We start from the raw sequence: 26,949 nt of genomic DNA, 5'->3' as shown, positions 1-26,949 counted from the left end.
TGAGGCTCATGAGAAAATAAGGGTGTTGTAAAAATATATTTGAGGACACAAACTGAAAGCAGTTGGAGCTCTGAAACCACAGATAATTCGGAGACAGCAGCATTAGGTATGTATAATGAAGGTTGTCCCCAGTAATTTGCATGAGATCTCAGTTACAGGTAAGGTCTTCATTCTTTTTACAGTTTGGACAGTTTTGTTCAAGAACTTAAAGCCAGATATAAAAAATAATTTAAAAAAATTGAAACTAGTTCTTTTAACTAACGGGATTCAAAGGTGAGTAGAAGTAGAGCGCTGTGGCTCAAAGGATTTATTGTTGAGCTGCTGGAAAAGTCCGACGTAGTTAAACATTCACTCTCTGCCCGGTATACTAACCTGGAGCTGTATTTTCACCTTACGGCTGTGAATGAGGACACTCCATTATCAGCAGCGTAGGAGCGGCAGTGGAGTATTCACTGCTTTGTCCTCGGTGTCTTGTCATGAGGCAGACCCTAAAATACCTCTGGTGTCTCTGTGTTGAGGAATTGCGGTCCTGTGCTGAAGACATGTGTTAAGCCTCTCAGTTGTTCGCTCCTGCGGAACAGAGGAAGGCAGGTGGATGGGCACAAATGTGGTGCGTTCCAGTCCATGGTGCATTGGTGAGAATGTGTTAGTGCTCTTGGAACGGCACGTGTTCTGGTCCAGCTCGGTAGCATTCATCCAGTCAATGTGTTCCCTTACTGAAAAACGGAACTTCTCTCAGACTTGGTTTAAAAGTGCCCCGCTGTTTCATCAAAGCAGAGAAATGATGGTTGGAAGAGACTACTGGAGGTCTCTAGTCCAACCTCGTGCTTGATCCAAGACTCTTGCCAACACCAGATCAGGTCAGCTGGGCTTTTGTCCAGATAAATCTCGAAGAAAAACCTTAAAGAACAGAGATTCCACCCACCTCCTCCCCAGATAAGCTGCTCCATGGCTGCATTATGTTCCTAGTGGAAAAGTTTTTCCCGTCTTAATCTCCCAGGCTGTATTTTTGGCTGTTTCCTCTTGTTATAATGGGTTTCCCAAGTCCGTGGTCTCTCTTTGCAGCGATGCCACTGCTCCTCCCTGCCACTCGAGGAGGCAGTCGCTGGAGTCAGAAATTAAACAGCAGCCAAGCTCGAACAGTGGCGGCTGCAGGGTGGCGGAGTCCTTCGCACCCACCCGGGTCAGCTCCAGAGAACTGGATGCCGTGGATGCGTCCCTGCTGCTGTTCTCCTTACTGGGACTGCGCCTAGAGGTGACTGGGCCATGAAATGTCCAGCGAAGCAGCTGTTGGAACAGAAGGCAGGTAGTCACGTCAGGTGTCGTACTGGGGGGGGAAGAAAATACATATACGCTGGCATTCAGCTGGCCGCAGCAAGGGCATTCTCCAAATAGCATTACTAAGCCAAGGCACACTATGATCTAATTCTGTGAACTCCTAACGTTCCCCTTAGGGTTTCACTGAAATTCAGCTTTTTCTTTTTTGTTGTTTTTCCTGACAGAGGATTTACGAGAATACTTTTTCCATTTGGTTTTCCAACAATGTGGTAATAAAAGGGTCTTGTCCAGGTTTTGTACGAGGGTTGCCAAAACTCAAGTGTGATGTAGTAAATCAGCTCCGAGCTGCGAGTTCTGCTAGTTGTCACCTGATTGTATCGTGGATTTCAGTATCACAGTCTTCTCATCTGCACTGAAAATGGGAAGCTGAAGTAAAATACAGGTTTGATAATAAATGAAAAATCCCAAAGCCTTAGCCAAAAAAAAAAAAAAAAAAAGTGATTCCGGGGAGGCTTACCCAAGTTGGGTAAGAAGCGGTTGGTCTGTACTGGCAGGAGAGTCCTCTCGCAAGTGTCACCCTAGATCTTCGCCAGGACTGCAGCCTGGCTTGCCCAGTCACGCCTACGCGCCGGACCAGACCCGGGAATGCCCTACCAGCCCTCGGCTATTCTGGAACGGGGGCAGCGGGGGGTCTCTGGTTTTACACTAGAATGGGTGGTTCTGGATCGAGGTTTCATCCCCGTCTCTGCGCTTTCCCCCGGCTCAAGGGAGGGGCTTCTCCTCCCCAGGTTCTGCAGGAAGCTCCCCTGCACCGGGCCGGTGCATTAGGGCGGCTGCACGGGAGGGAGGGAAGAAGGCGAAAGCCGTGATAGCGAGCCCCACCAAAGCTGGGAGCCAGAGTCAAACACCACAGCACCCACCTTATAAAGGATATAAATCTTTTTTTTTGCTATAATCTACTAATTGTGATGTTCAGGACAAGGTTTCCATGAGTCCCAAAACACTATTGGAATAATCCATTTTTGTTTGAGATACACATTACTGTTATTGTATGTAATTAACATTTTCTCCTTTTAATAATTAATTGAACACAACATTTCTGTAGCCTTTAGTTGGAGTTGGAAGTTCACCAGCAAACAGTGGTGTACTTGGAGTTTGTCAGTTTAATTCTATACTCAATTTATTTATAATGACTTAGCAACTAGTTTAATGACACAAAGAAATGCAAGCTGAACTGGCTACAGAGAAAGACAGGACTTGGCCTCAGAAGCTTTCCGGCCCATTTCATCTAGGTAACAAAATCCATCCCACACAGCCTAACAAAAGCATCTTTTCTCAAGTCAGCAGAGTAGCGGTATTGCAATGAAAAGCCTTCTGAGCCCAGGAAAGCTACAGCATGTTTTGGCTGTATTTAAGGATGGGTTAGCGAAACTACCGAACCTGAATGCAAAAGACGACTGAGCCACGTTTATAATAGATACGGAATTGTAGCCAACTACTGGATGTGTTTCTCTAAGGCCCCCGAACTTTTAACTCACTTCTGCAACTGCTCCTTTGGATTAGAAAGTGCCACGGTCCAAGCGAATGCTGGTGGAGATACAGAGGATTCAATTCTCCTCTCTGTGTGTGGAGAACAGACTTTCCAACAGAGCAGCCAGTCTGCTGATTCTGGAGGAGGCAGGTTTCAGAGCACAGAGATAAAAACTGTCTGAAACACACTAAACCAGACCTAAGGCCACTGGGTTAAACCAACAGCAGTGGGCTGCGAACGACGGCGCGGGGAGAGACGGGCGTCCTGCAAACCTTCCCCAGAGCACAGCCCGTGCCATCGTGAGCGCAGGCTGCCCCTCGCCGCCTCGCTCCCCTCAGGCTCTCCGCTGATGATGGTGCGCTGCTCCTAAGGTCAACAGCTGCCTCCAGCGTGGAGCAACAGGAAGACGATGCTTCGGTACGGTTTGATTTCTTCGCTGCCTTTCACGCGCTCCACCTCTGTTCTTCATTACATCCCCCGCTTGGTTTCTCTCTCGCCACTCATCTGGCCGCTGTAGACCCCCAGGGAAAACTAACGACCGGCAGTCAAACAGGAACCATGCAGACTGATGGAGCCTCAAAAGTTTAACGCGCTATAGTGGGTTTTCATGAGATTCAGTGATTGCTGTGCCACAGCTAACACTGGCGTTGCAATTTCTTCAGTTCTGTTTAGTTTGAAGGCCTTCCGCAGCCTTTGCAGTGTTTGCCGGAACCCTTTTTGATGCTCTTTGCTAACACAGATGTCAATCACTTTCCTTTGAGCTTTCTTGCAAAGACCACAGCCAGAAACAGATGCTTCCCATTTTCACTGAATCATCGTCATGTTTTCCTTCAGAATTGTGTCTTAAAATTCATTTACTGTATATCTAGATGCTCTTGTGACCATCTTTACTAGGAAAAGCCACTACATCTGGCCACAGCGCGTTAACTGAACTGCAGAGCTGTTCCAGAGCGGTTCCAGTTCAGCACTGGGGTACCAGTACCAGGGAAAGCTAACAACTTCAAAACTGTTATGAGGCCTGAAAACCAAGATGGGAATTCTTTTGTTGTTGCTAAACAATGCTGTGGTGTACAAAGAGAAACTAAGTAAACGACACAAAAGTTTCAGGTTTGCTTTTCCATTAATGCCCCTTTTAGTCATTTCTGTAACATCAATTTTGTAAAGAAATTCTGTAGCCAAAAACAAAGCCTGTCACCAGAAAAAAGCCCAACCCACAAAACAAAAAACCAAGCCGCCAGCAAACTTTGATTTACAAATACAATACAATACTCTTTAAGGATCATTAAAACTATTTCCTATATCTCCTAGCCACTCTCCCTACTTAGATGAATTGTGCTTTTCTAAAGCACAGACTGCATCTACAAACAAGACACACATTTACAACAGCAACACGTTTGAAAGAGTTCTTCGTACGTCGGTAAGATCTGCACCAAAACATTATCTGTGCAAGTGTTTTGGCAGAAGCAACACAGATGCCTTCCCTGCGGGACGGTGGCTATCAGGCCTACCGCCTACGATACCAGACTCCGTGTTCTTCTGATCAAATCACGCCTGCTTGTCCTGTCAATGCTTGCTCGGCGCTTTCAAAGCCTTGTTCTCGTCACTGTCTACACCAAGAGCTGTGACTCTTTCCAGGAGGTATCTCCTGTAATACAAATCTCCTCCTATTTGTAACAGGCTGAAGAAGTGTGTTCCCCAACTGGTAATTCTGATTCCTGGGATAAGGCATCATTTATGGGAATTTCCCTGCTGCTACCTTGTAAAAAGGCAGCAAAGAACTTGATTTTAATTTGTATAATTTTATTGAATTTAAATAAACTGTCACACGTATATCACGTATAAAGAGATCACATGTATAAAGAACTGGGTTTCTAAGGTATTCAAGGGCACTATGTTCTTCACTGCGTTCAATTAATTTACTCTGCACTTTTGCCATTTATCGCTATTGCACAACAAATATTTAGAAAGGAAAAAAAAAAGTCTTCAGCTACCGAGAAGCACACATGGAAAACTGTTCCCTACTTGGAAGGAACCACCTTCAGTTCTTCATTACAGCTCTCCGTGCTGGGGAAAAAGGAGGAGAGCCCGGGAGGAGATGGCAAAGTGACAGCAAGGCCCGGCAGCTGTTTTGTGTCGTTCAGTTTAAAAGGTGGCCCTGGGAGGTGTGGTTCCTTGAATGTATGCCTGCAAAAGGAACATTTATTCTTAAAAATAGGTGTTTTACTACGGGGGAGCTACTGCTCAGTCTTTGTATGAGAAATGCTTTTCAAACTACTAACAAGGCTTCAGTTCTATTTCTTAAAGAGTTGAAAATGCTGCAGTTTTTACCCAGGAAATGATTTACAGCATTCCAAGAAGCCTATTATTTTAGCTTTGCTTAATCTTAAGAGGCAACGAATGTCAAGAACCACTGTGAAAGTGCTTTCAAAATTTAAAGCTGTCAAATAATTTATGGAAAGCCACTGTCTCAAGACTCACGAAATTTATTGACACGAAAAAACAGACACTGGAAAAGTTAATTTCAAAATTTCTAAATAAGATTGCTTAACATGGCGTATTTTCAGATTGATAAGGAAATGCTCTTGGGGAAAAGGCATGCCATTTCACAGGGTATGTCAGAGGCGCTAGGGAAGGCCTGATTCTTCGGCAGGGTATCCGTTGGCTACCTCTTTCCACTGATCCGCTGACTGTATCTCACAACTGACTGTAGTAGAAAAGGAGATAGGATGGCATTTACCTTTTCTCCTCTCTCTCCCTCACCAGCCTGCGCCTTCCTTCTTGTTCTCCTGGCGCCTCGCATGTTTATACTCTCCAGCAAGTCTGTGCAACTGTGCAGAAGATGACAATATACTAAATCTGCGGACAAAGGAATTTTTTCTAACCCTTGATACCATGAAGCAGCAATTTGAAACTTGTACTCTGGTGCCTTCTAATGAACATACAGGAGCATCAGTCTGTACCAAATGCACCAGGTGACAGCGTAGGGTTTTTGAAATCATAGCTTTTCTCTTTAGGTATTTCGGACAGAATTCACCAGCAGAAGGCCTGTGCATTCTGCTAGGCCTTGGAGGCCAAGAATTGCAGAAGGTTTGGGAACTTCACCCCTGGAACAGCAGCAAAAAATCTGTCTTGCATTTAATCCCAAATTTAGTTTCTAATGGAAACCCAGGCAGTGTGGCACAACACCTGACTTTCCAGGGAAGGGCCGCATGCTCACACAGGCAAACAGAATTCAAAGCCTGTGGGCCATTTTTAATAGCTTTGGCACTCAGCAGGATTAACCTTGCAGCCTTGGCAGAGCATCCCACAACAGGGTACAACTCAGCAGCTTTCTCTTCATGGCTCATATAAATCTGGTTTGTTTTAACTAGTAAGTCAGCTATAAAGCTACATAAAAACATCAAACAGGCCTACATCTAAAATGTTGAGTTTAGAATTAAGTAGTCACTTAACAACCACCAGCCATATGTAGAAAGATAACTGGTAGTAAATTTGTTTATTTAAACTCAAAAGAGGAAACAATAAAAATGTTAATTTGAAAAATGTAAACTAATTATTATTTCCTCTAACTGCATGCATCGCCTTCCAAAATTCTCTGAGAGAGAACAGATGAACAGTCAGACAAAACCACTCTAACCATTAGGTGTTGTGGAATGTGTTACTTACTACAGTGATACAGAGAATCCTTTAACCAAAGAAAGCAACTAAAGCTAAATGGGGCTTTTCACAATAAACATTCATTGCAGGAAAAGATCATTCTTTTAGGATTGCTCTGTCGCTTACAGCTACAGGAGAACTTAGTTTTCTTCATCCGAGGAGAGACCTTCAATTTCATCTCTGTCTCCTCCAATTGCCATCCAGAATGCTTTGGCCACCTAACAATGGAAAAAAAGATGGGAAAGGGAGAAAAATTCCCCTCAAATGACTGAACGTTTTGCATTTTCCATCCAAAAAATAGAAACTGAGCGGCAGCTAAATCTAGCAACCGTGTTTCTAGGTGCAGCGCTAATCCTCTCTGAAGTTACGAAACTTCAGCAACACAGAGGCAGTAATTTAGAATTCATGGGAGGCACCTGTGATACAAAACTTGTGCTAATTAAGGCATGATTAAATTTTCCTTGAGATCAAGGCTTTTCCATACTTAAGTGGAAGCTGGCTTACACCCTCAGTGACTGCAGGACCTTCATTTCAGAACTTTTGAATGGGGAAAGCTTTTTCCGGTGTTTCAAAATTCCAGGTTGGTTATTCTGTTCTTGGGAGATATCAGACAGTCTTCCCTAGGACTGTGCGGTTTGCTCTCCCTACCCTTAACATAGGAACTCTACAAGAGAAGTAGCTACGGCTTAGAAAGGAAAACCCCATTTTTAATAACTTCAGGGCCAATTTCAAAACCTCACCTTTTCCGCGTGTAGTTTTCTTTGTTCGTGAGGCAACGTTGCAGCTTTATCTGTGAAAAAGAACATGACCTAGGTTGTCAACCTCAGGAGTGAGCAGGGAGAGAAAGGCCTATTGCAGCTGTTTTTAGGCGACTACCAAGAAACTAGTTTAAGATGATAAAAAAAGGAGTCTTATTTAGTAAGAGCAATTGCAATTCCCAAACACCAGAAAGCCGATGCTTCTGAGCACACCGGATTTCATCTCAAACATTTGTAGCTTTAAACTGCAAGATTGGCACGCAGTTATAGAGCTCAAAAAAAAAGGTTTGTTTGTAGAAAACTATGTAGCATTAATTCACTGTGGACAAAATCAGTGTGATAGCAGTTGGCTAAGCAATATCTACTTCTTTCAAAAGCACTATCAAGATGAAAGGCAAATTAATGAAAAGATCAGCTACTTACAAAAAAACCTCAGACAGGAGAATAGGAATTTGTACAATCTTCCCGATTCACACACTGGCTTTCATGCCTTTGAGAGACTCGAATAGGTGATATAGCTCAGTACGTCTCTCCCTGGTACATTACCTTTCATTTCTTTCAGCTTTGAAAACACCCTTTCAAAGTTCTCCAGGTCACCGTCTCTTGTGGTTAGGCTGGCTAACTCTTGAATGTCCATATCTAACATGGGATCTGAAATAAATGCATATGGGTTGGTTTAAGGTAAATTATTCTGTTTTGTCAGCAGGTATGAAAGCCTTTCTGATAAAACCAGTGTTTTAACATCTGCAAATCCCTTTGCAAATTCCAACCCCATAGGAGGGAAAGAAGCATTTAATCTACTGATTGTTCATACAGACAACTCATGGCATCATTACAGTGGTAATTAATTTTGATACATTACATTGCAAGAGTGTTTTTGAGTTCATCCAATATTTAAGGTTTCTTGCTTATTATAAAATGATCTGTCTAGGAACAGCCACGGAGTAAATTAAAGAGTAATGCTTAGAGCACAACTAACAACACCCAACTTTTAGAAGATTTCCACATACAACTTGTAAGAAAGTCTCATCTCCGGGAATGGTGCAATTATTTAAGGACCTGTAGCTTAAAACGCCTGAACCTCTTAGGACTGACCCAAGTGGAGCGTGCTTCATTCACCTCCTGCTGGGTCAAACTGTAATGATTTTTCTCTGCAACCATAAAGCTTGAAACTTTATGCTTACAAAGATGTTTCTAGATATGCACAATATACACAATACGCGCATCAGGAAATGTCACAAAATCAGAGCTGAATGTTTCCAGTTGGTAGTACTGCCGGGGCTCTGTCCTATCCAAGCTTGCGCCCATTTTTTCCAGAAGAACACCTAAAGACTAAACAATTAGCCTGTACTGGCTCTGCCAAGCGCATTTATGCCATACTTTTCATTGAGAAAAAGCCAGTGGCTTTCTGGGACCACATCCCAGCCAGGGGTGCCTGCTCCAACATATCTGCCAAGCAGAGAATGAGCTTACCCACAATGTTGTCAATCTGTAGGCTGTTTGTGCTAGCTCCATCCTCTCTGTTGTCTAAATGCGATTCTTCTCCGTCTGCTGACGATGGATTGGACTGTCAGGAAACAAATAGATATCAGAGTGTCCAATAACGACCCTAAAAAGCATCATCAGCAGATCAGGTGCTTCCTGTTTTGACTTCAAAAACTTACACTGACTGCAAAACCTGTACCACGTGTATTATGAAAAGCCACTTTTGCAACACTGTACTACATGAAGCTTTTCTCCGATAGGTTTGTTGTTGTTTTTTTAAATAACACCATCGAGTGATAGTTTTTGTTTTGCACAAAATACTCCTCTTGGATATTAATGAAAAAACATCTCGAATGGAGCTTTTAATAATCTTTCCTTGGCTCCAGTGCTGTGTATGGGGTAAAGCATTTACACAGTGCTGAAGTCAGTGTGATCAACACCCAACAGCTTTCCACACTGAGCACACAATCAGACATCTCCGGGTAAAATGATGAGTTCTGAGGCAATAGCCTGAAAAACAGCAAGCTCACAGCCATGAGGTGACAGCTCCTAGGAACAACTGTCTCAGGAGGACTTATAAGAAAAATGCAGATAGTTTTTCAGACTTCAGAAGTGTTTCCTTTAAAATACATTCCAATAGGCTGTGAAGCATCCCTTGAGAAATGCAGAAAAAAAAAAAGAAAGCCCCCACCACCACCACCACCACACCAAGTGTGACAATAGGAAAGAGCAACACAAGAAACAGTATGAGCAAAGAACAAGAAATAGGAATTACTGTTTACTTCTGTATCTTGGTTCTCTTCGGACCCAATGCTACAGTTCGCACCTGCTAATGTACTGAGCAGACCAAAGCCCTGGGTCCTGTCTGAAAACAAACCAGCTGTTAGGCTGACAGAAAATGCAATATTATTACAAATAGTTGTAACCGACCAGATGGGATAGAGAATATTTCAGGGAAGACACACACACGCACAGAGCACCCTGTAAACCTGTATCAGTACACTATTTCAAGCAGAAACTTTTCATATTCTCTAAGCTTTTTTAAAAGTATACTAACAATATTGACTGCTAAATACTACCAACAAGGAATAGATGTGTAAGCCACAAGAGATGTGAGATCTTTTTCTTCTTATTTGAAGTCACTGCTCTGTTAGGATTTGGTCTGGCAGCTGCCTTCTGATTCCAAACAAGGCAGTTTTCAAAATACAGAAGCAGCAGTTGCTATTACTGGCACTCAGTGGACCAGGTTTCACCGTCCATGGGAAGCAGCACTGAGTTTATGGTTAAATACAGGAAATGCAACAAGTGCTTTTGCTTATATGCATATTGTCTAAATAGGCTGAGCACTACAGTAATGGCAAAAGCAATTTTAAAACAGCTAATTCAGAATTCATGGAAGGACCCAGCCATCAAATCCAATGTTTCTTCACACTGCAAGGGCCTTCCGCATCTGCTAACCTCCTGTGTATTTCAATGGTATTTTAAAATCCAACCTAAAAAAAAGAAGGTAATTCAAACCTAACACTAAGCAATCATCTTTTTCATCTAAGATAACAGATGCAGTACAGTATTTTTAAATTAAACTAACTGTATTTTTAAAACAAAAATGTATGCATAATAGGTGATACTATGGGTTGGGGTTTTTTTCTAAGCCATGTTTTCTGCTGGCCTTGCATTGAGCAGTAAATACTTGCAGTTACACAGGGGACTCAGAGGAGATTTTTCTGAAAATCTTAGTATTTAGTCAACTAAAAAAGAAATAATATTAAGTTATCGTACTACAAGTAGCCAGGAAACAATGACCTGTGCTAGAAGAAAGATTAAGGTTACTTTTTTAAAAAAACAGTGTTTCAAATTAATATTACACTAATGACTAGGCTCTAGACTCAAATGTTGAGATGATGTCATTTTTATGCACTGTCCAAATTTTACTTGCCATTTATACAAAATTTCATTTTGAAGAGTTGAATGTGTAACTAAAACCATCAGCTATCTAGAAAACAGGTAAACATGTCTCCATCCGAGAATTACTAAGACCTCATTTCCTGTTTAATAATCTTCACTGTGCATTTAGGCTAACGTGTGTCCCTTGCCAGTCCCCTTCTCCCCTCGTGCTCCCCCCCCGCCCCAGCAGGTGTTTGTTTCAGCTGGCTCTGTTTTATACAGTTTTACTGCTTTAACAGATCACTCCCCAAAGGTTTGGGAAGAAGTGATGCAGTCGAGCCGAATGAATCACCTTAAAAAAGTTCAGTTGCAGGACATGTGAAAGCCCGTGAAGTCCGCCAGCTAAATTAACAGGCAATTGAGTGATAAAGATTGAGACTCGCAATCCAAAACAAAGTAGCTTCCCCAGGTTTCAGCAGGCTGAGCAAAGAGCTGTCTTTAGAGAAACTGTAAAGATCAACTTTTAGCCAATTTCTGAGTCATCTGAAGCTAGATTGGACACTGCAGTCCACAATGTACTTGAGAGAGAACATTCCCACATTGGCAGAGGGGCGGATGAAGTGACCTAATCATGTACCTCTTTCGTATCTATTAGAGTTCATCCTGTACAGAAAAATGACAGTGGGTCCATATCCCCCCCACCATATACACATAACCTCTGCCAGCGTAATTACAAAATGTTGGCCTAATTAGAAAGTACTGGAATCTGCAGCAGGGATCTCTGAAAAGCAGCTATTTGTTTCTGGATCCGTGGTTAAGGAGGTGGTAGACACTTGGTTGCAGGCACACCCTTGAAAAAGCATTCCTATAAACTCTTTTTATTGGATGTAAAAGTTATTTATTTCAACTTCTGGGTGCAATTTGGGAAGTGGGTGATGCCTTACACAGTGTTCTTACAGCATCAAAGCCAAAAATTATCTCACTCAACTTATTGTAATAATTGGTGGCTCAATTATGATGGAGTCTATATAGTTTCACAGGTGTCACCCCTCAATAGTTGCAGAGCTCTAGTAGACTGTGATCTGAGCATGGCTTCGAGATTCATATATGCTCATTTCATAGCAAAACGTTTTCCCCTGTCTTTATCTATTATTCTTCCACAGTCTGTCTCTAGCTGACATGTGGTGATCCTGACTTCCACAAAATGGGAATTAAAAAGTCAAAATTCATAATTTGTTTAAATAACTAAGTTGAAATAGTTCCCCTAAATCAGGCTCATTCTTTGTAAAGAGAGCCCAGATAATTACTGGCCCCACCATAGGTAACCGGTTTCAGCTGGGATCACTGAAGACGTATTTAAGCAGGAAAGTAGCCACGCAGCCTCTTTCAGAGAGCAGTAAATTGTTTCTCTTCTTGTCATCTAGGTCAACTAGCTTTGCTCTGGAAGAGACAGCTAAAGACAACAGCAGTGTACTACCTTTGTGGGGGGGAGATGTTAGCTGAAGAACTACTCATGCTCTTCTGCAAAAGGGAAAGAAAACCACCTGATTCTCAGGTTAAAGAGAGCTCTGAGGCCTGGAGAAGCAACAACTTTATAGCAACTACAAAAGGGAATTGTCCTCTGGAGACTCCCAGGTAAGACTGCTTGTTTTTCTTTTAGTAGAGACAATACTACTTTATTTACTCACAAAGCATGTGGTATTACTTGATGTAAAAATGTTTATGATTCAACTGTGCTGTATTTAATATCTATTTTTATGAGTTGGTGTGAGAAGAAATATATTTAATGGTTAGAGAAAAAATCAAAAGGTCAAGAATTTTCTTAATAGGTAGGTGAAAAAACTACTTCACAACTTAAGAACAACTGTGTTTGGGCTTGAGAGAACACCTTAAAATAATATGGGTTTAAGGCTTGTACTAGAAAAAAAATCATTCCTGCTCTGTCTGTAAACTTAAATTCTTGTACAAACAGAAAGCTGAAGTAAGGCAGTGCTGTAACATTGGCTTTTTGGATGGTTACACTTAACAGGGCTATAAGCCTTTACTACTACACAAATATCTTATGCTCTATGAAAAATCTTCACGTGAAGTATGACTGCATGGTTTCTAAATGGCCAGCAGTTATAAGTAATTTAGTAGAAAAGCTAAAGCTTGATTTACATGGTGGCCAGCTTCCAGGATCGGGAGGAAGCTGAAAACAAAAGATAGGTTGTAAAAAGTTTTATTTTAAGTAAAATGAGCTCAACAATTTCCCTTTGAAGGCATAGTCAGGCTGCAACAACTTCCAAATATAGCTCACTTCCTGAGGGGTTTGTAGTAATGTGCATCAATGCTGTGTGGTTTCTGCACTGTGGAGATAGAAAATCTGGATTTTCAAGGAGTCTGACCTTTACAGAACACACTAATGATGCATAGGAATTTCCCCCCACAAAGAACTAAACATGTGACTAAATTCTGTTCTTCTGTAATGTGGCATCTGTCAAATGCAGGAAATACGCTGTTAAAAAAAAACATTTTAGTACTAGTGAGATAACTTTACACCTTCTCAAGTGGCTACCTATTTCTCTACAATGGTTACATGAAGTTAGAACCAACCTTAACCTCATTCTGATGTGGTATGAGAAATACTCAAAAGGCTACCTTAAAAAATAAAAAAAGATTATCGCTTTAGTAGTTCTCATCCTAGGTCTACTGAGTCCAGTAACCATCTTGCAGTTACAGGAACTAGCAGAAGCCTCTCAGCACTTGAAATCACTATGCAATTAAAAGACGTAGGAAGGAAGAAGCCACACAGTGGAAGATTGTACATCAGGGAGCAGGCAGACATTGGAAGGTTGTTAGTGGGATGAGACTTTGTGAAGAAATGTAAGGCCAAGCACTCCACAAGAGTTTAATCTTCCTATGTTTCCTGCAATGGTTTGTGTTACTAGAAAGGTAATTAAAGGAATGGAATAATAAATGGAAGCATCTACACTTGCAATAACTCTGGGCTAGCCACAGCATTTCCTTTTCTCATGCGTCTAATCCTAAAGTGATTTTTCCAAAATTCTAACTCTACCTGATAATCAGTTATCTGGGGTTACCTGTTTTTTGCACTGTTTTCAAAAAATTCTGTGGTTTTCATGTAGTCAAGTGGGGTTTTCTGTAGGGAAGACAGTCCTTCTTGCAATGCACTTAGTATGTCCTTCAACAGACATCTGACATCACTTCTTTGCCAAATCTCATCTCTGCACTTGCTGTTCTCATCCCTGTTTCAAAATTTTTTTCAGAAGACTATAACAAACTTAGAATTTAGCACTTACTTCTTCTACAATAAACCATGTATCAGTTTTTAGACCAAGGTGATAATGACTAGTTATTTGCTGCTAGAGTTTGGTGGAACAAGCTTTCATTTTTCATTGAAACTTGAAGAGTTAATGGAATATTTAACTCAAGTTATCAGTAGAGAGCAAGTCAAAGTACAGAGGGAACAGGAACAGATGCTGCAACAGGAATAAATCTCACCCATTGCCTGTAAGTTTCTCTGTGCGTTGAGGGGCAATGAAAGCAATACCTGAAACCCTACTATTCCATGTAAAATGTTGAAGACTGCTCTAGTTCTCTTTATACTGATGCAGTGGCAGTAGCACTGTAGCTGCTCAGTTTAAACTTTTGCTAAAAATACTAAGCCCTCTAGGCCTTGCATTCTCCAGAATTCATATAAAAGGAACCTGTGTTACATACCACTCTTCATGACAACGTTGGACCACACGTTGGCATTCAAAGCTTGCACAATTCGTTTCACTCCGGTGGACTCTGGAAAGTCATCTAAACCAAAAGACAAAGACATTGCACTCCTAACAATTAGACCAAAAACCATTACATGCCTGAAAGTAAGACGGTGTGTGTCTGAATGCCTGTCCTATCTTATCACAATCGATACAAATTACTACTTTTCTTAGGAACACAGATTTCTTGCCTTTGCTTCATGAGAGGTCAAACAAATCTAAATTAATGCCTTACTTCTTGGTCTAGGCTTGCAGGTATTATGAACTGTGAGCTCTCACCCTCTTGTAGAGAGATCTAAATTCTGAGTGGGGTTTTGTTAAATATTTAGCATGAGGCCTACATAGTTAAATAACATATAAGTAAATTTAATAGTAATGGACAATTTTTAAGTTTTGTTAAAAGCAAGGCATCTTTTAGCCCAAGATCTTTTAGAATGCTGTATGGCATAAGAATAGATGCTAGAATTACTTTTCCTTCCTTTAAAAAGTAAATGACTTCAGGCAACCATTTAAAAAAGGTGCAACGCTTTTTAAAAATAAAAATGATCTTTGTAAAGCTATCTCCACAACGTCTAACTCCAAATGTTCCAGTAATCCTGTGAATTACAGTAACTTGAAAGACTCAGGAAAGCATTATTTGGACTTCGACTTATTTACTGAATAGATCTGACACCACTTTGTATCAAGTCAGTTTTCCCATTTCCTCAGTTTAGTCAGCTTCCCATGTTCGTGCAGGTCTCACAAAGCAATGGGGGGGGGGGAAGAAAAATGGTTTGGATACAAAAATGTGATTGCTTAAAAATCAAACTCCTCTAGGATGACTCAGGAACAGCTGTAGTAATTGAAACTGCCTTTAAAAATTAATTTAAAGCTGTCTATGACCCCTTAGATCAAATACTTTGCCCTCCACGACACCGCTGTTTGGTTTTGTATCAGAGTCATTATCAAGAATCTCGGTTTAGAGTTCTTGTCCTTTGTGCGCAACTGACTGACGGTATAGTCAGACCAAGAGCTCCAGTTCATTTGTGATGAGCTGCCAAAAATGTCATAATTTTTAAACGGATATTGGCCCAGTATGTTTACTGCATCCGTTTTATCTTTTGTAAGTAATTCATACAGCATGTTTATGGGGTAAATATGTTAGTCAGTAGAATACATCTCCTCCCATGCATGAGTCACAGTGAATCAACTACTATATTAAAAAATCTAGGAAAGAACATCTATCCTAATACTCCAAAGATTAACATCCTGAGTTATTATTCCCAGTACTTATATTATTTAAATAGTAAATAGCTTGTTCTTTACAACAATTATTCAATAGAAAAAAAACTTAATGTTACTAGTATTTCCTTTTAAAGCACTTCATAAGAAAACTTCAGTCTAAGGGGTATGCACTTCTGATTTTTCTGGTTTCTATAAATCAGAAGTATGTGTATTCCTCCCTCCCTGACTAACAAAGTGCCAAAAAGAAATGTATCTTTAAAGACATGGCGGGGAGAGAAGGGGCGATCTTAGCTACTCAAGATACAATTTTTATGTAGGCCTTTAAAGGGGGGAAGGGGTGGGACTTGAGTTCTAGCTTAGGCCTTTAGACCAAATTATTTTTGGTGACAGCTATGTACTTGGTGAACCTGAAATAGAGCAAATGTTAGTGACTAATTCCACTCAAGCCTGGAAATGGAGTCAGTTATTGCATTCTGGCTCTATAGAGGTAAGATGTAAACACTTTTTTTTGTATCACTGAAATGAGGAGATAAGACTGATGCTGATAAGGCTGTCAGGAAGTGCATAGTCACTTTTCAAGAGTGGAACATCACGCATCACACTTCTGACTTTGCTTGATGGGTTTTTTCAAGTTATAAACATATGGTCAGCCAGTGATTTTGAAACTGGTTTATTTCCTGTGTAACAGTGCATACGATTCTAAAATGTTTTTAACAATCTACCCTCTTCAGCCTATCATGTCACCATTTGAATAATGTCTATCTTCTCTTGCTATGTACAACGGTTTTAAAAGTCTTTTTAAAAAAGACAAAGAATTTTCCTGCCTTTGTGCATCTCTCTGGTTCTTGTTTTTTAGATTTATTTCCAAAGTGGAATATAAATGCTTCTAATCTATCAATACAGGCCTAGGATTAATGCCAGAAAAGGCAGCAGATATTTATTTTTATGTAGGTGCTACATAAACAGCAGCTGTATTTGGGAGGAGACAAATGGAATTTCTTGGAGGAAATAACCTCCTCCTCCTCCTGACCTTTTATAGCAGAGACTAAGCCCCAGCAACTGGGAGCATTCCATGCTGTAATCATGTAGCACATAAAGTTATCCCCCTTGCAATTGTTTAGAAGCTATTTTGGTGTGCTTTTTCATTCTAAAAATTAAAACAGAAGTAGCAGTCCTACCATCTTCATCAGGCAGTTCCTCAGGGCTAAGTTCTACCAGTTCAAAGCCATGCTTGATGCACCATTCTTGAGCTTTCTGTCTGTTAACACCTGAAGTTGGGAAACAAAAATGCATACTAAACATACACATTTGAGACTAATATTAACAGTTGAATCTTTAGCTACATTTTATTCCCTCAAAGTTGTTTGCTTATTCTGGATTGTATGGGGAAAAAGTATATAGTAGCTGGCATGGGTCCTCCGTTCTCTTTGAATTTGATTCCAAAAACTCCAGAGTTAAACAAATTCCTCCTTTGAATTGCTTTTTTCAAATACCACAAGATCAAATGGCTTTGCAGTGGGTACTCAAAGGGAAATGTAAGTGAAGTGCCACAGTGAATGATGACTTCTATTAACTCTAGATTTGAATCTGAATTAAGTTACAGGGACATATCTGCACCTTACAGCTTGCTGATGTATTGCATGTACTAATCTAGAACCAAAGCAAATGTGTATTTAATGCCCAAATGGTCAAAAAAGATGAACCCACTTTCCACTGTGGTTAAGCAACCAACAGCCATCCTCATTCTTCACCAGAAAGGATCATGCACATCCAGTAACATGAATGCCTTTTTAGCTACCTTGCAGTGCATGCTGGTATAGCAGGAATGGGATACACAGAGCTCATTTGAAGCAAGCTTGTAAAACTCTGATTCAGTTTTAACCACAACTAGCTTAAGACTCTTCTGTTCCTGGTTGCGAGAGTAACCTGGCTCTTCTCAATTAAACCTCAGGCCCAGTCTCACACACTTTGAGGAATAATTGTGTTGATTTAACTAGAAAATAAATTATTAGGCAAGGTTAATAACGCTAAGTCAATTTGGAACTTCTTTGGGATTCATACCATTTTCAGATACTCTGTTACAAACCAGGATCATGACTTCTGGTAACCACTCTTCTGTCAGGGGAAGCCATTCAGAGACACTATCAAGTCCAGATTTCTAAAGGGGGGAAAAAAATAAAAGTTCTTTGGAATACATCCTCAAATACTTTAGTTTTTACACTAGTTTTAAATCATGAATAATATTGGAATAAAAGCAATGAAGTAAGGAAATATGCTAGGCTGCATATCATGTATGTTTAAGGCATTTGTGTTCTAATAGAGAAGTTGACTTATACACAACTTCCTTCTGATTCTTGACTTACCTTACGGATGAGATAATCCTACTCCCTTGGACCTCCCTTTCATGTTTAATATTAATTATGCAATCCTAGTGTAGATCATGAAAGACTTTTACTTAAGGCTAATTGTGAGTATTTCATTTTAAGCATATGTCGGGTTTAATGTGCAGCTACTCCATCTTCTATGCTAAAGCGGATGTTATATGGGGGCTGGTGAACTACTCCCATTGTTCTAGTTTATTCTGAGAGAGCCCTGAGATGTCTGGCTAAAGGTATCTTTGCAGAATGTGTGGTATGCACCCTTTCCCATCTGTGGTGAAAAACAGTTCCTTATTTAGAATTTTTTTTTTGGTCTCAGAATCTTTCTGGCTTTTGCTAAAGCACTGTTCTTGCTGCTGCCAGCTTAGTAGAAACAATTTCAGGTAAAATGATAGCACTGAATCTTACATTTAGCTCCCTCATTCTTGGATATCCTAAAGCAGCCTTTCTGATCTAGCATCAGCTAGGAGTAAAGTTGGAGGTGGTGGGCTGGAGGAGGATTTGCCTAACTTAGTGGCATATTTGCATCCTGAAAACCTCTTGTATAATAGTAAAAGGGAAGGAAACTGCTTCCATTGTTAGCAGGTATAATTTAACATTGATCTACTGACAATTAATAGAACAGCCTAAAAGGAATAGATGGCACAAGATGAAGAGAATATAATTTGTGGTTATCGCGTGGTAAGGCAACTATATCATACAGGTAAAGCAATATAATGAAGCAGAAGAGTCTTACTATTGTGCTGTCGAAGTACACAACAAATGCTTGCACAGATTCAGCAATATCTCCAGTAACAAGAAACGTGTTTGGTACTACACAGAGGTGAATATCTGCAGAATAATATTTATTATCTATTGTCCAGGGGTAAAAATTAACTCTTCCACTTGTAGTTGCACCCACAGTAAGGTCATCTTTTCCTATGATACCTGTATAAAAGAAAATGAATGAGACAGAGGATAAAACCAGCATCAGGAAAATAAGTTGTCTAGAGAAGCTTGGTACAAAGCTAATACACAGCCATCTTTAATTACTATAATAAAACAGTATATATGTGAGACTTTAAAAGTTCAAGCTCAATTTGTTATTCTGTCCTAGAGTTTATTTAGCTTTCAAAAGAGTTTTTTCAAAAGAGTTTGTTATCTAGCTTTCAAAATAAAATATGGTACAGAAGCTCTTGAGAGAGCAAGGCTTTTTTCCTGGAAATGCCTTTTAAAGTGTTAGCCTCAAACTCGCTACCTGCAAACAGGATGTATGGAGAGAATACCTAGACTTTATTACAGCAGAAACAAACCTTGCATGTTCATTCAGATGTAAAGAACTGTTTGACTGTGACCAAAACCTGAAGGTAACTAATGAGAAAATAAACCAAGTTACTACAATTCCATTGTAATTCCCATTAAATTCCATGTAGGAGTTCAATTAAAATCCAAGGCAGTGTTTTGATAATGTAATGTTAAACACTGCCCTTCATGTGCTGGTAGCAACCTTCAGAGTGCACACTCTCATAGCATGACAGCCACCTGGTGGAGTTGAATTATAGTTAGTAGCAGAGCACCCCATCTATACCTCTCTGGAAAGGGCAGAATATCTTGTTCAAGCTGGACAAACCTATGGACACTTTAAAAAAACAGGTCAATTATGTATAAAATTGACTGAGTCATCTAGAATTTCCTTGGGCATCAGAAGAGATGCCCTAGAATTTCCTTGGGCATCAGAAAAAAAATAAAGTATATGGATTTTCAAAGATCTTAAGGGTCATATTTTAAAGGCACTGAGACAGTTCCTGGAGATGCTAGAACAGGCTGTTCCCTAAATAGTCTGGAATTTGAAATTATCTGTATCTTATCAATAAAAAGGCAAGAAAACCCCATTGCCAAGGTTGCCATAGAAAGGTTCAATGATTTTTGCAACTGCAAAGTCTGAAAAAACTAACTGGTGAATGAGCATGGTGCACAGGGCAGCACAGAGGAGAGCTCTAAACCAGAAGGATTATTTGCAGTAGTGAGGAGGAGGACACAGGGAATCGGAGGGAGAAATTTGACCTCAAACAGAAACCTGGGAGGGAATCTCCTGTCCAAGTTTCTTTTAAAACAAGGGGGGCAGGGTGGCAAACAAGCCACCTCTACATGTGTTTTCCAGGTTAAGAAAGTTTGACTTTTTAATTTGGATGACAATAGTTTTCAGAGTAATCGGTCTTCAGTCAGAAGCTATTCTGTGATAAGACTATCCATGTCACCTTGGGGCTGGGGGATGATGACACCGAGTCAATACCAAACAAACCTCAACTCTAAACTTTACATTCTTAGAGCACTAGGTTGTTCATATAAATATGGAAGAGACTACTGATTTTGGTTAGCTGTATTGTTAGTCTTGAAAGATTTTCATTCTTTCACAGCTTTTTTTAATCACTCTTAAGCAGTACACACCAGTTCCAGTGGCACACAGAAGCTGTTTTCCCATGCTCATCTCATAAAAACTTGTATATGTGGATCTCTGCTTGCTCTGCAACGCTTCATAGTACTACTGCAGTCACTTTGCAGCAGGCATCTCTCCTGTTTGCATTAGCTGATGTTATGTTCTACCAACACGAAGCAAACACCTATGCACTCATCTTCCAGGGAAACACAAGAATAGCTTTTCAGTTAGTTTTAAACCCAAGATTTTCAATTTAGGCTACACAAATACATAAAGTCTGCTCCTCTTTTAAAAAAAAACAAAAAACACACAACCAAACAAACCCTGAGTAATTAGTGAAACAGGTCATCAAATGATAGCATGTCCCTTTACAAAACCTATAGCTTTAATGTACATATTCTATTATAATAAAGGTATTTTGGCAGATGACAAGTTATCTTTTTCTGCTATAAAACAGGAGCCTTTAAGAATGACTAGATGTTAAGTGGTACACTTGGTATAATTCAGTTTGGTATCTTTGGTAAACAGGACTATTTAATATGAGCCAATTGCTACTAGACTAGGAGTTTCTTATAAATGGGTGTTAGGGCCAATGGAGGTAGCTGTTGCTCTGCTTAGATATAACATGGCAAAATTACAGTAACTGGGAGAGGAAATAAGTTAGGCAGACAATGTCACCGTGCATGTCCAAAACACAGGGATGCCTTTTCTTTCTGGAATTATCTGTTGCTTAGCTTTTCAAACGCAGGCATAATCTTAATTTTCTGCCCTGGAAACCAGATGTCTTGTTTGGAGGTTTTGAATGCTACATAAACTATGCTATAAATTTCCCTTCACTAGTGTTTTGACAGTTAAAAATAAATAACTAAATAAGTTCTAAGCTAGCAGAATTGCAAGTCAATGCCACAAGAAGCTAAGAATAAAGGAGCCCATAGAAATTATTGCAACACAGAAAATCGGCAATAAGACTCGAAGCCAAAGGGAGGAAAACAGGGTGAGGAAAGGAAGTCAGTTCAAAAGTCACTCAATGAAGTTAGCCACCCTAGCAAGAATACAAAAGGAAAGAACTTCTTATAAAAGATTTTCAAAAGCTGACATGAAAGAACTTTCACATTTGCTTTGTAAGTGATTTTTTTTTTTTTTCTTACAAAAGAGGTCATGGACAAATTTAGGCCTCAGAGTACCGCTAGAAGAATGAGGACGTGTCCCATTTCATTTACGTGCTACTTGTTCCTGTATTTTAAGCAGTGCTCTTTCATCCCATTGTGTTTCTGATTACCCATCATTCATCCAAAGAGATTTTGCCAATCCCCTGTGAAATTTCTCTCCCAGTAAAAATGGATGTTGCATACTAAACTCAAAGGACTGCAGGAACTTTTTGAAAGGATTCAGACTTGCTATGTCTCAGCCTGCACGTACGGTTGTAACAAATTACTGCAAAACAGCCTGATTACTCATGGCAGGAAACTAAATGCAGTTTGGGTATCTCGTGAATAGTTCTCTTCCACAAAAGTCATTTAGACCAATTAGTTTTTGGCCTTTAGAGTAAACAAGCAGACACTACAAAAGAAATATACACTGCAGCTCAAACTGAGTTGTCAAGGATATATTCTATGTTGGAACTAGTTTTAAGGATTACATTACCACCTCCAGATTCCAGGAATTTCTTTCCAAGACAGCCTATATTTTAATGAAAAAAGTAAATTTGGCCAGAATAGTTTCATATCTAATTTTGGAGAATATTCATCAGAATAAACCCCATTAAGTTTTATTTGGATACAGAATAAACATCTAGAAAATTAACATGGCAAAAGGAGGTGGCTTGTCAAACTTATCTCTACTGAGTTACTCATTTTTAATTTTAAACTCCCCAGCCATTGAAAGTGTCAGTGGTTTGCCATCCAAAGAGCCTGGAAAACCAACTGAGTCACTCTTTGACCACAACAGCAGGCAGACCTACTGGGCTGCCTTAATTAGCTTGCCTCTTCATAGAGCGGAAATGGCTTGCTTGGATGACAGGAATGCAAACGGACTCCAAATGCATCACCATTAAAGAGTACTAAAAACGCGCGTGGAAAAGTTCATGCCACAAAAGAACATTGCTTAGTGTCATTCAAAAACACAATTTAGAGTTCAAGGTCCTCTAAGAAGTACTGCAACTACTAATGCTGGATGCTTCTTTTACTGACATAACTTTTACAATCTCACCAATAACTGCTGAATACTAATTAAGACATCATGCATTTCAGTGTCCCACACTTCTGTATAAAAGCACTTTGGAGCAATAGAAGCTTCTTCATCTACAGTGAATTATTTGAGGCTAGGGACCAAACAGACCATTTCTAAGCCAGCTGCAGCATCATCCTTGGGTCATTACCTCCTGCATACATTGGCACTATTCACCTGTGCAACCTCCAAAGCCCCTGTACTAATGCTGACCTATGCTAAGATCACCACATTTGTTGGACACGGACAATTATCTTCCTCCAGTTTATCCCAGTTCATGTCTCACTTTGCCTGTTTTCTATCAGAAAACCATTTAAGAACACAACAGCAACTGACACATGAGATCAGTTCATGGCTCCACCCAGTAACTGACAGTGACTGGTATCATATAGCTCAATGAACTTCCACACTTCTGTGGAGTCTGTCCAGAGGAAAAGGTTTTTTACTTCCAGGCAGTCAGTAGCTTATGTTTTTCAGCAAATTCATTAGTTGTGTCATTTTTTTTTTTACTCACAAGTATCTGTAATTTTTCATAAATTGAACAAAATTCTGACCAATACTTTTGGAAATCAATTTCAGCATCTAGTTACATAAATGTTTGCTCATTTTACTGATTTAAACTTGTTGACTTTTAATTTCATGAGCTTGCATATAGACAAGATAAATTAAACAATGGTTGAGAAGACAAGGAAGAGGACATGGCAAAATTGTAAAACCTGACATCCACTCCCTTCTTGTAATGCAGAGGCTTAGTAAGTATTCTGTAAGTGCAAGGCAGCAAATATTTTTTCAAAAGGAGAACTGGAGACCAGAAATAACTTTTCAGAAGAGCTAAATAATCAAAGAACCAGATGTAGATATCTTGCTGCTTGTTGCAGTGTTCCCTGTTCTCTAATACCCAACTGATATTTAAGCACTTCTACTATATTGGGTGCTTAACAGTAATATTTTTTCAGAATCATTACAATTCCTCTTTGCAGGTTTTTTTTTCCAAAGAGATTAAGGTATTGATCAATCTTCCTAGTGATTTTCAGATTGCATACATGCTATAAGAACATAATTCAGTCTTCTACAATGCCCTACGTGATCCCAAGTCCTCTTAGTTGGTAGGTGCACCAAGTAGTTCTCACATTCTGGGCCTTGAGAGCCACCTGGTGGAATACACCATAAAAATACTCCTGCAAATTACACAGGGAGTAAAGAGAACTCAGAAATATGCATTCAAGGTAGATGTTTTGCTGTGGGGGAGGAGGGGAGTGGTAAACAGTCAAAAAAGAGGGGGGAAAAAAAATCACATCAGACAGTATTTATCTGTTGGACAGCATTTTTAAAAATGAAAACAATCTTATTTGCTGTTTTAATTTGTGATAAGTATATCTAAGAGAAGAGCCAATCCTATTCTGTGCATTTTAAATAGCTTTGTTTTGCCACAGTACCTAATGAAATAAAGCATCCAGGGCATCCCACAGAAACTTGAAAGAATAGAAGTATATCTAGCAAATGTACCACAATATTATTCTCATCCTCAAGCCATTGTTAAGTAAAACAGGATGAAGACAGTGGAAAAAGCCTTGTAATTAGCCTGGAAAGTTCTAGCAGGCAGCAGGAAAAATCTGTTCTCGTACACCTCCTAACAGAGAACGCTCTCAGTGGCTTCTTTCTACTTATAAAACAGGTTTGCCTAGAAAGAGCATGTACCAGGGAAATCCAGCAACACAGTGGTAAAGCAGTGATAATACCAATAAGGGCTTTGTTTCATGTCTCTGTTATAGACTCAAAACCCAACTGCTATATGGATCCTACCAACCAACACAATATTTAATAGCGTATTTAACCATACATGCTGTATCTCAAATGCTGTACTGCCTCAGAGGTGCTAATATAATGGTCTTGTTCTCAGCACTGAGCTAAACCATTATCATATAATGCCTTTAACCTGGTGTGATGCTTTCACACTGTAAAAGCACAAGTTCTGAGAATTGCACCAACATTTTGTTCCAACCCACCAAAACCCTTTAGCCCAGCCTACTGTAGCCAGCCACAGCTGCCTTGTCCTTATCAGTATGTCCTTGAATGTTTTAAAATGCTTGTTCTGCTTATGCTCTTGAATCTGATGTAATTTCATTTGTTATACAGAGCAGGAACTTAAAATTCTCATAGTATTTTAGTAAATAATCATGTCTCTTTCAAGAAGATTGTAATGTCTTTGTAAAGCAACCCAATCAGAAGACACAAAGACTATTTATAAGACTCCAGTTTTGGTACTGGAAAACAGTGGAAGCCTAGACATTTCAAAGTACTATTTTTTAAAAAATATGAAGTTAAGTTTTAAGGCTTTCTCAGATTAAATAGAATTTATATGAAGCTTTTTGTTCACCTTCCTTTTACTTGTTTAATTTCACTATGAAAAATAATCAAAGGAAGCCTACAGGAACCTTGAATAATTCCTTCTAATTTGCTTATACCTTCCTCAAAAACAAGCAACAACCAAGAATAAGATTTTACAGAAACTTATTATTCTTTGGTATGGAATCCTTAAATAATTCAGTATCAACCTAGCTGCTTTGAAAGAATAGCCTTTGACTGCAGACCTTGTACTGTCATTCTTGTTTCAAAATGTGGTTTAATGATATGGAGGGAGGCAGTCAGTCCCTGGGGCAACCCTCTGCTTTATCGGGCTCCTAGGCAAGATCTCACTCAGAAACAGCCAAAAAAAAAAAAAAAATCCAGGAGAGGGGCTGGGGCTGTTGATAAGTGATACATCTCAGTATGCACATCAAACTGTTCATGACAGTTCCCTAAAAAGCAGGCTGTACTAACAAGCCATAACAGCAAAACCAAAAAACACCAAGATCTAAACAGCTTCTTCCTGGAATCCCCCTGATTTTAGAATGACTAAAAATTCCACCAGTTTTCTCTATTATCAGGTCTTATTCTCCTGTTCCCTTTTTCAAGCCATAAAAAGAGGAACCAGTTGCAAGAAAACCACTTCCTGCAGAATGAATTCTATGTATTTGATATGGAGTAAGTGTAATCTACAATTCTGGCAACTGCAGAAAGGCATTTTTCAGCTTTCCCTTTTTTGTGCCTCCTGCATTGGGACAACAAATGGTCTAATGCACGAAAGCAAGCCTGAGTAAAGCAAGAGTCCTGGCTCACCAGGAATTTTAGAAATTCTACCATCCTTAAGGTCCAAGATAGTCCATTTACAAAGTAAACAGAAAGATGAAACCAAAGGGATAGTATTTAGTCTGCTTTTGTTTTTCCCTTGCCTACACTCCTGAGCCACTTTGGTTGCTCTGGTGTCCCCCTCTTGTTCTAGGGGCCACCTGGGCCACTGACATGTCCTAGTGAAACAAGTTCATTTTTGCACTCTGGGTGTGAAGGACCAGAATGGCCAACAGCAAACCTGATGGCCTCATGAATCCGTTCTTCATTTGTTACTGAAGAAAGTATTATTTTTATTCAGACTCAAGGCAATTCTCAAATTACTTACTCTAGGTATAACTTATGACAGTTTACTCACATCTAAGACATGGCAAGTGGCCAGTGGGTAACAAAGCATTTTGGGATGTGGGGCTTCCTTTTTTTCCTGTCTGTTGTGGTGGTGATATCGCCTGCTCCTTGGTGTCAGAGGGCACAGAACACAATCTGCGGCTCTAATACCGTCTCTTTTAAAGAGCTTATTTCCTTAAAGCAATAAGGAGGCCCCTGACGCCCTCCTCAAGGGCAGGTGGTTAAACGCCACAGGCCCGGGGGCAGGCAGGGGGTCGGGTGGAGCCCTGGCTGGACTCGGCCGCTCAGGGGCCGGTGCGTGAGGGGAGGGCAGCCACCCCTCGGGGCTCCCCTGAGGGCCCGGGGCGAGGAGCTGCCGGGGCGAGGAGCTGCCAGGCCGAGGCCTGCACTTGCAGGCAGGCCGGGGCCCCGCGGCTGCGCTCGTCCGGGTCCCGCAGCGCGCCGCGGCGACGACGACTCACGTTTGACGAGCTCCTCGGCCGCGAAGCCGGCGGCGCAGCTGGTCACCAGCGCGAAGGGCCCCGCCACCGCCATGGCGCCCGCCGCCGCGCCCCTTCCGGCCCCGCCGCTACCACCCGGCTGCGGGGGGGACGGGACGGGGACGGCGACGAGCGGGCGAGCCCTTGCAGGGAGGGGGGAGCGGGGACAGCGCGAGGGGAGGAGCGAGCCGGAGAGCGGGCTCGGCCCCCGTTTGATGTGCCCTCCCCCCCCCGCGGCGAGGCGGATGGTGCGGTCCGGCCAGCGCGTCCCGTTGCTAGGGGCGAGGGCGGCAGCCGCCATGGCCGGCTTCGTGGAGCCGGGGCAGGAGGCGGGAGCCGTTCTGGGGCAG

General features: G+C 40.7%; 2 protein-coding genes across 6 annotated transcripts in view; one reads left to right on the top strand and one right to left on the bottom strand.

Annotated features, from left to right (window-relative positions):
• Positions 1-11: 11 nt before the first annotated feature.
• AAGAB (alpha and gamma adaptin binding protein) lies at positions 12-26,766 on the bottom strand. Of its 5 annotated transcripts, XR_012043766.1 has the most exons (12): positions 26,582-26,766; positions 18,699-18,889; positions 17,646-17,742; positions 16,763-16,852; positions 14,317-14,400; positions 9,492-9,574; positions 8,698-8,791; positions 7,771-7,875; positions 7,207-7,256; positions 6,593-6,684; positions 5,547-5,637; positions 2,363-4,993 (listed from the first exon to the last, which is right to left on the bottom strand). XR_012043766.1 is itself a non-coding variant. In XM_072869869.1 (11 exons), the coding sequence occupies exons 1-10, from the start codon at positions 26,652-26,654 to the stop codon at positions 6,607-6,609; spliced, it is 945 nt and encodes a 314-aa protein (XP_072725970.1). In that variant the 5' UTR covers positions 26,655-26,766; the 3' UTR covers positions 12-1,287; positions 6,593-6,606. The 5 variants fall into 5 exon arrangements, 4 of the variants coding, with proteins under 4 accessions (XP_072725970.1, XP_072725969.1, XP_072725968.1 ...); XM_072869869.1 differs by lacking the exons at positions 2,363-4,993; positions 5,547-5,637 and adding an exon at positions 12-1,287; XM_072869868.1 differs by lacking the exon at positions 5,547-5,637 and having other exon boundaries at positions 2,366-4,993.
• IQCH (IQ motif containing H) overlaps positions 26,737-26,949 on the top strand; it is a 70,595-nt gene continuing 70,382 nt past the window's right edge. Inside the window, exon 1 of the mRNA XM_072869874.1 lies at positions 26,737-26,949. Within this exon, the coding sequence (XP_072725975.1) occupies positions 26,815-26,949 (135 nt within the window). The 5' untranslated portion in view covers positions 26,737-26,814.

Source organism: Ciconia boyciana, chromosome 8 (genome assembly GCF_034638445.1).
Source record: "Ciconia boyciana chromosome 8, ASM3463844v1, whole genome shotgun sequence".
NCBI classification, from domain to species: domain Eukaryota; kingdom Metazoa; phylum Chordata; class Aves; order Ciconiiformes; family Ciconiidae; genus Ciconia; species Ciconia boyciana.
The sequence above is the reverse complement of the archived record's forward strand: the minus strand, read 5'-3'. Positions and strand labels throughout refer to the sequence as shown.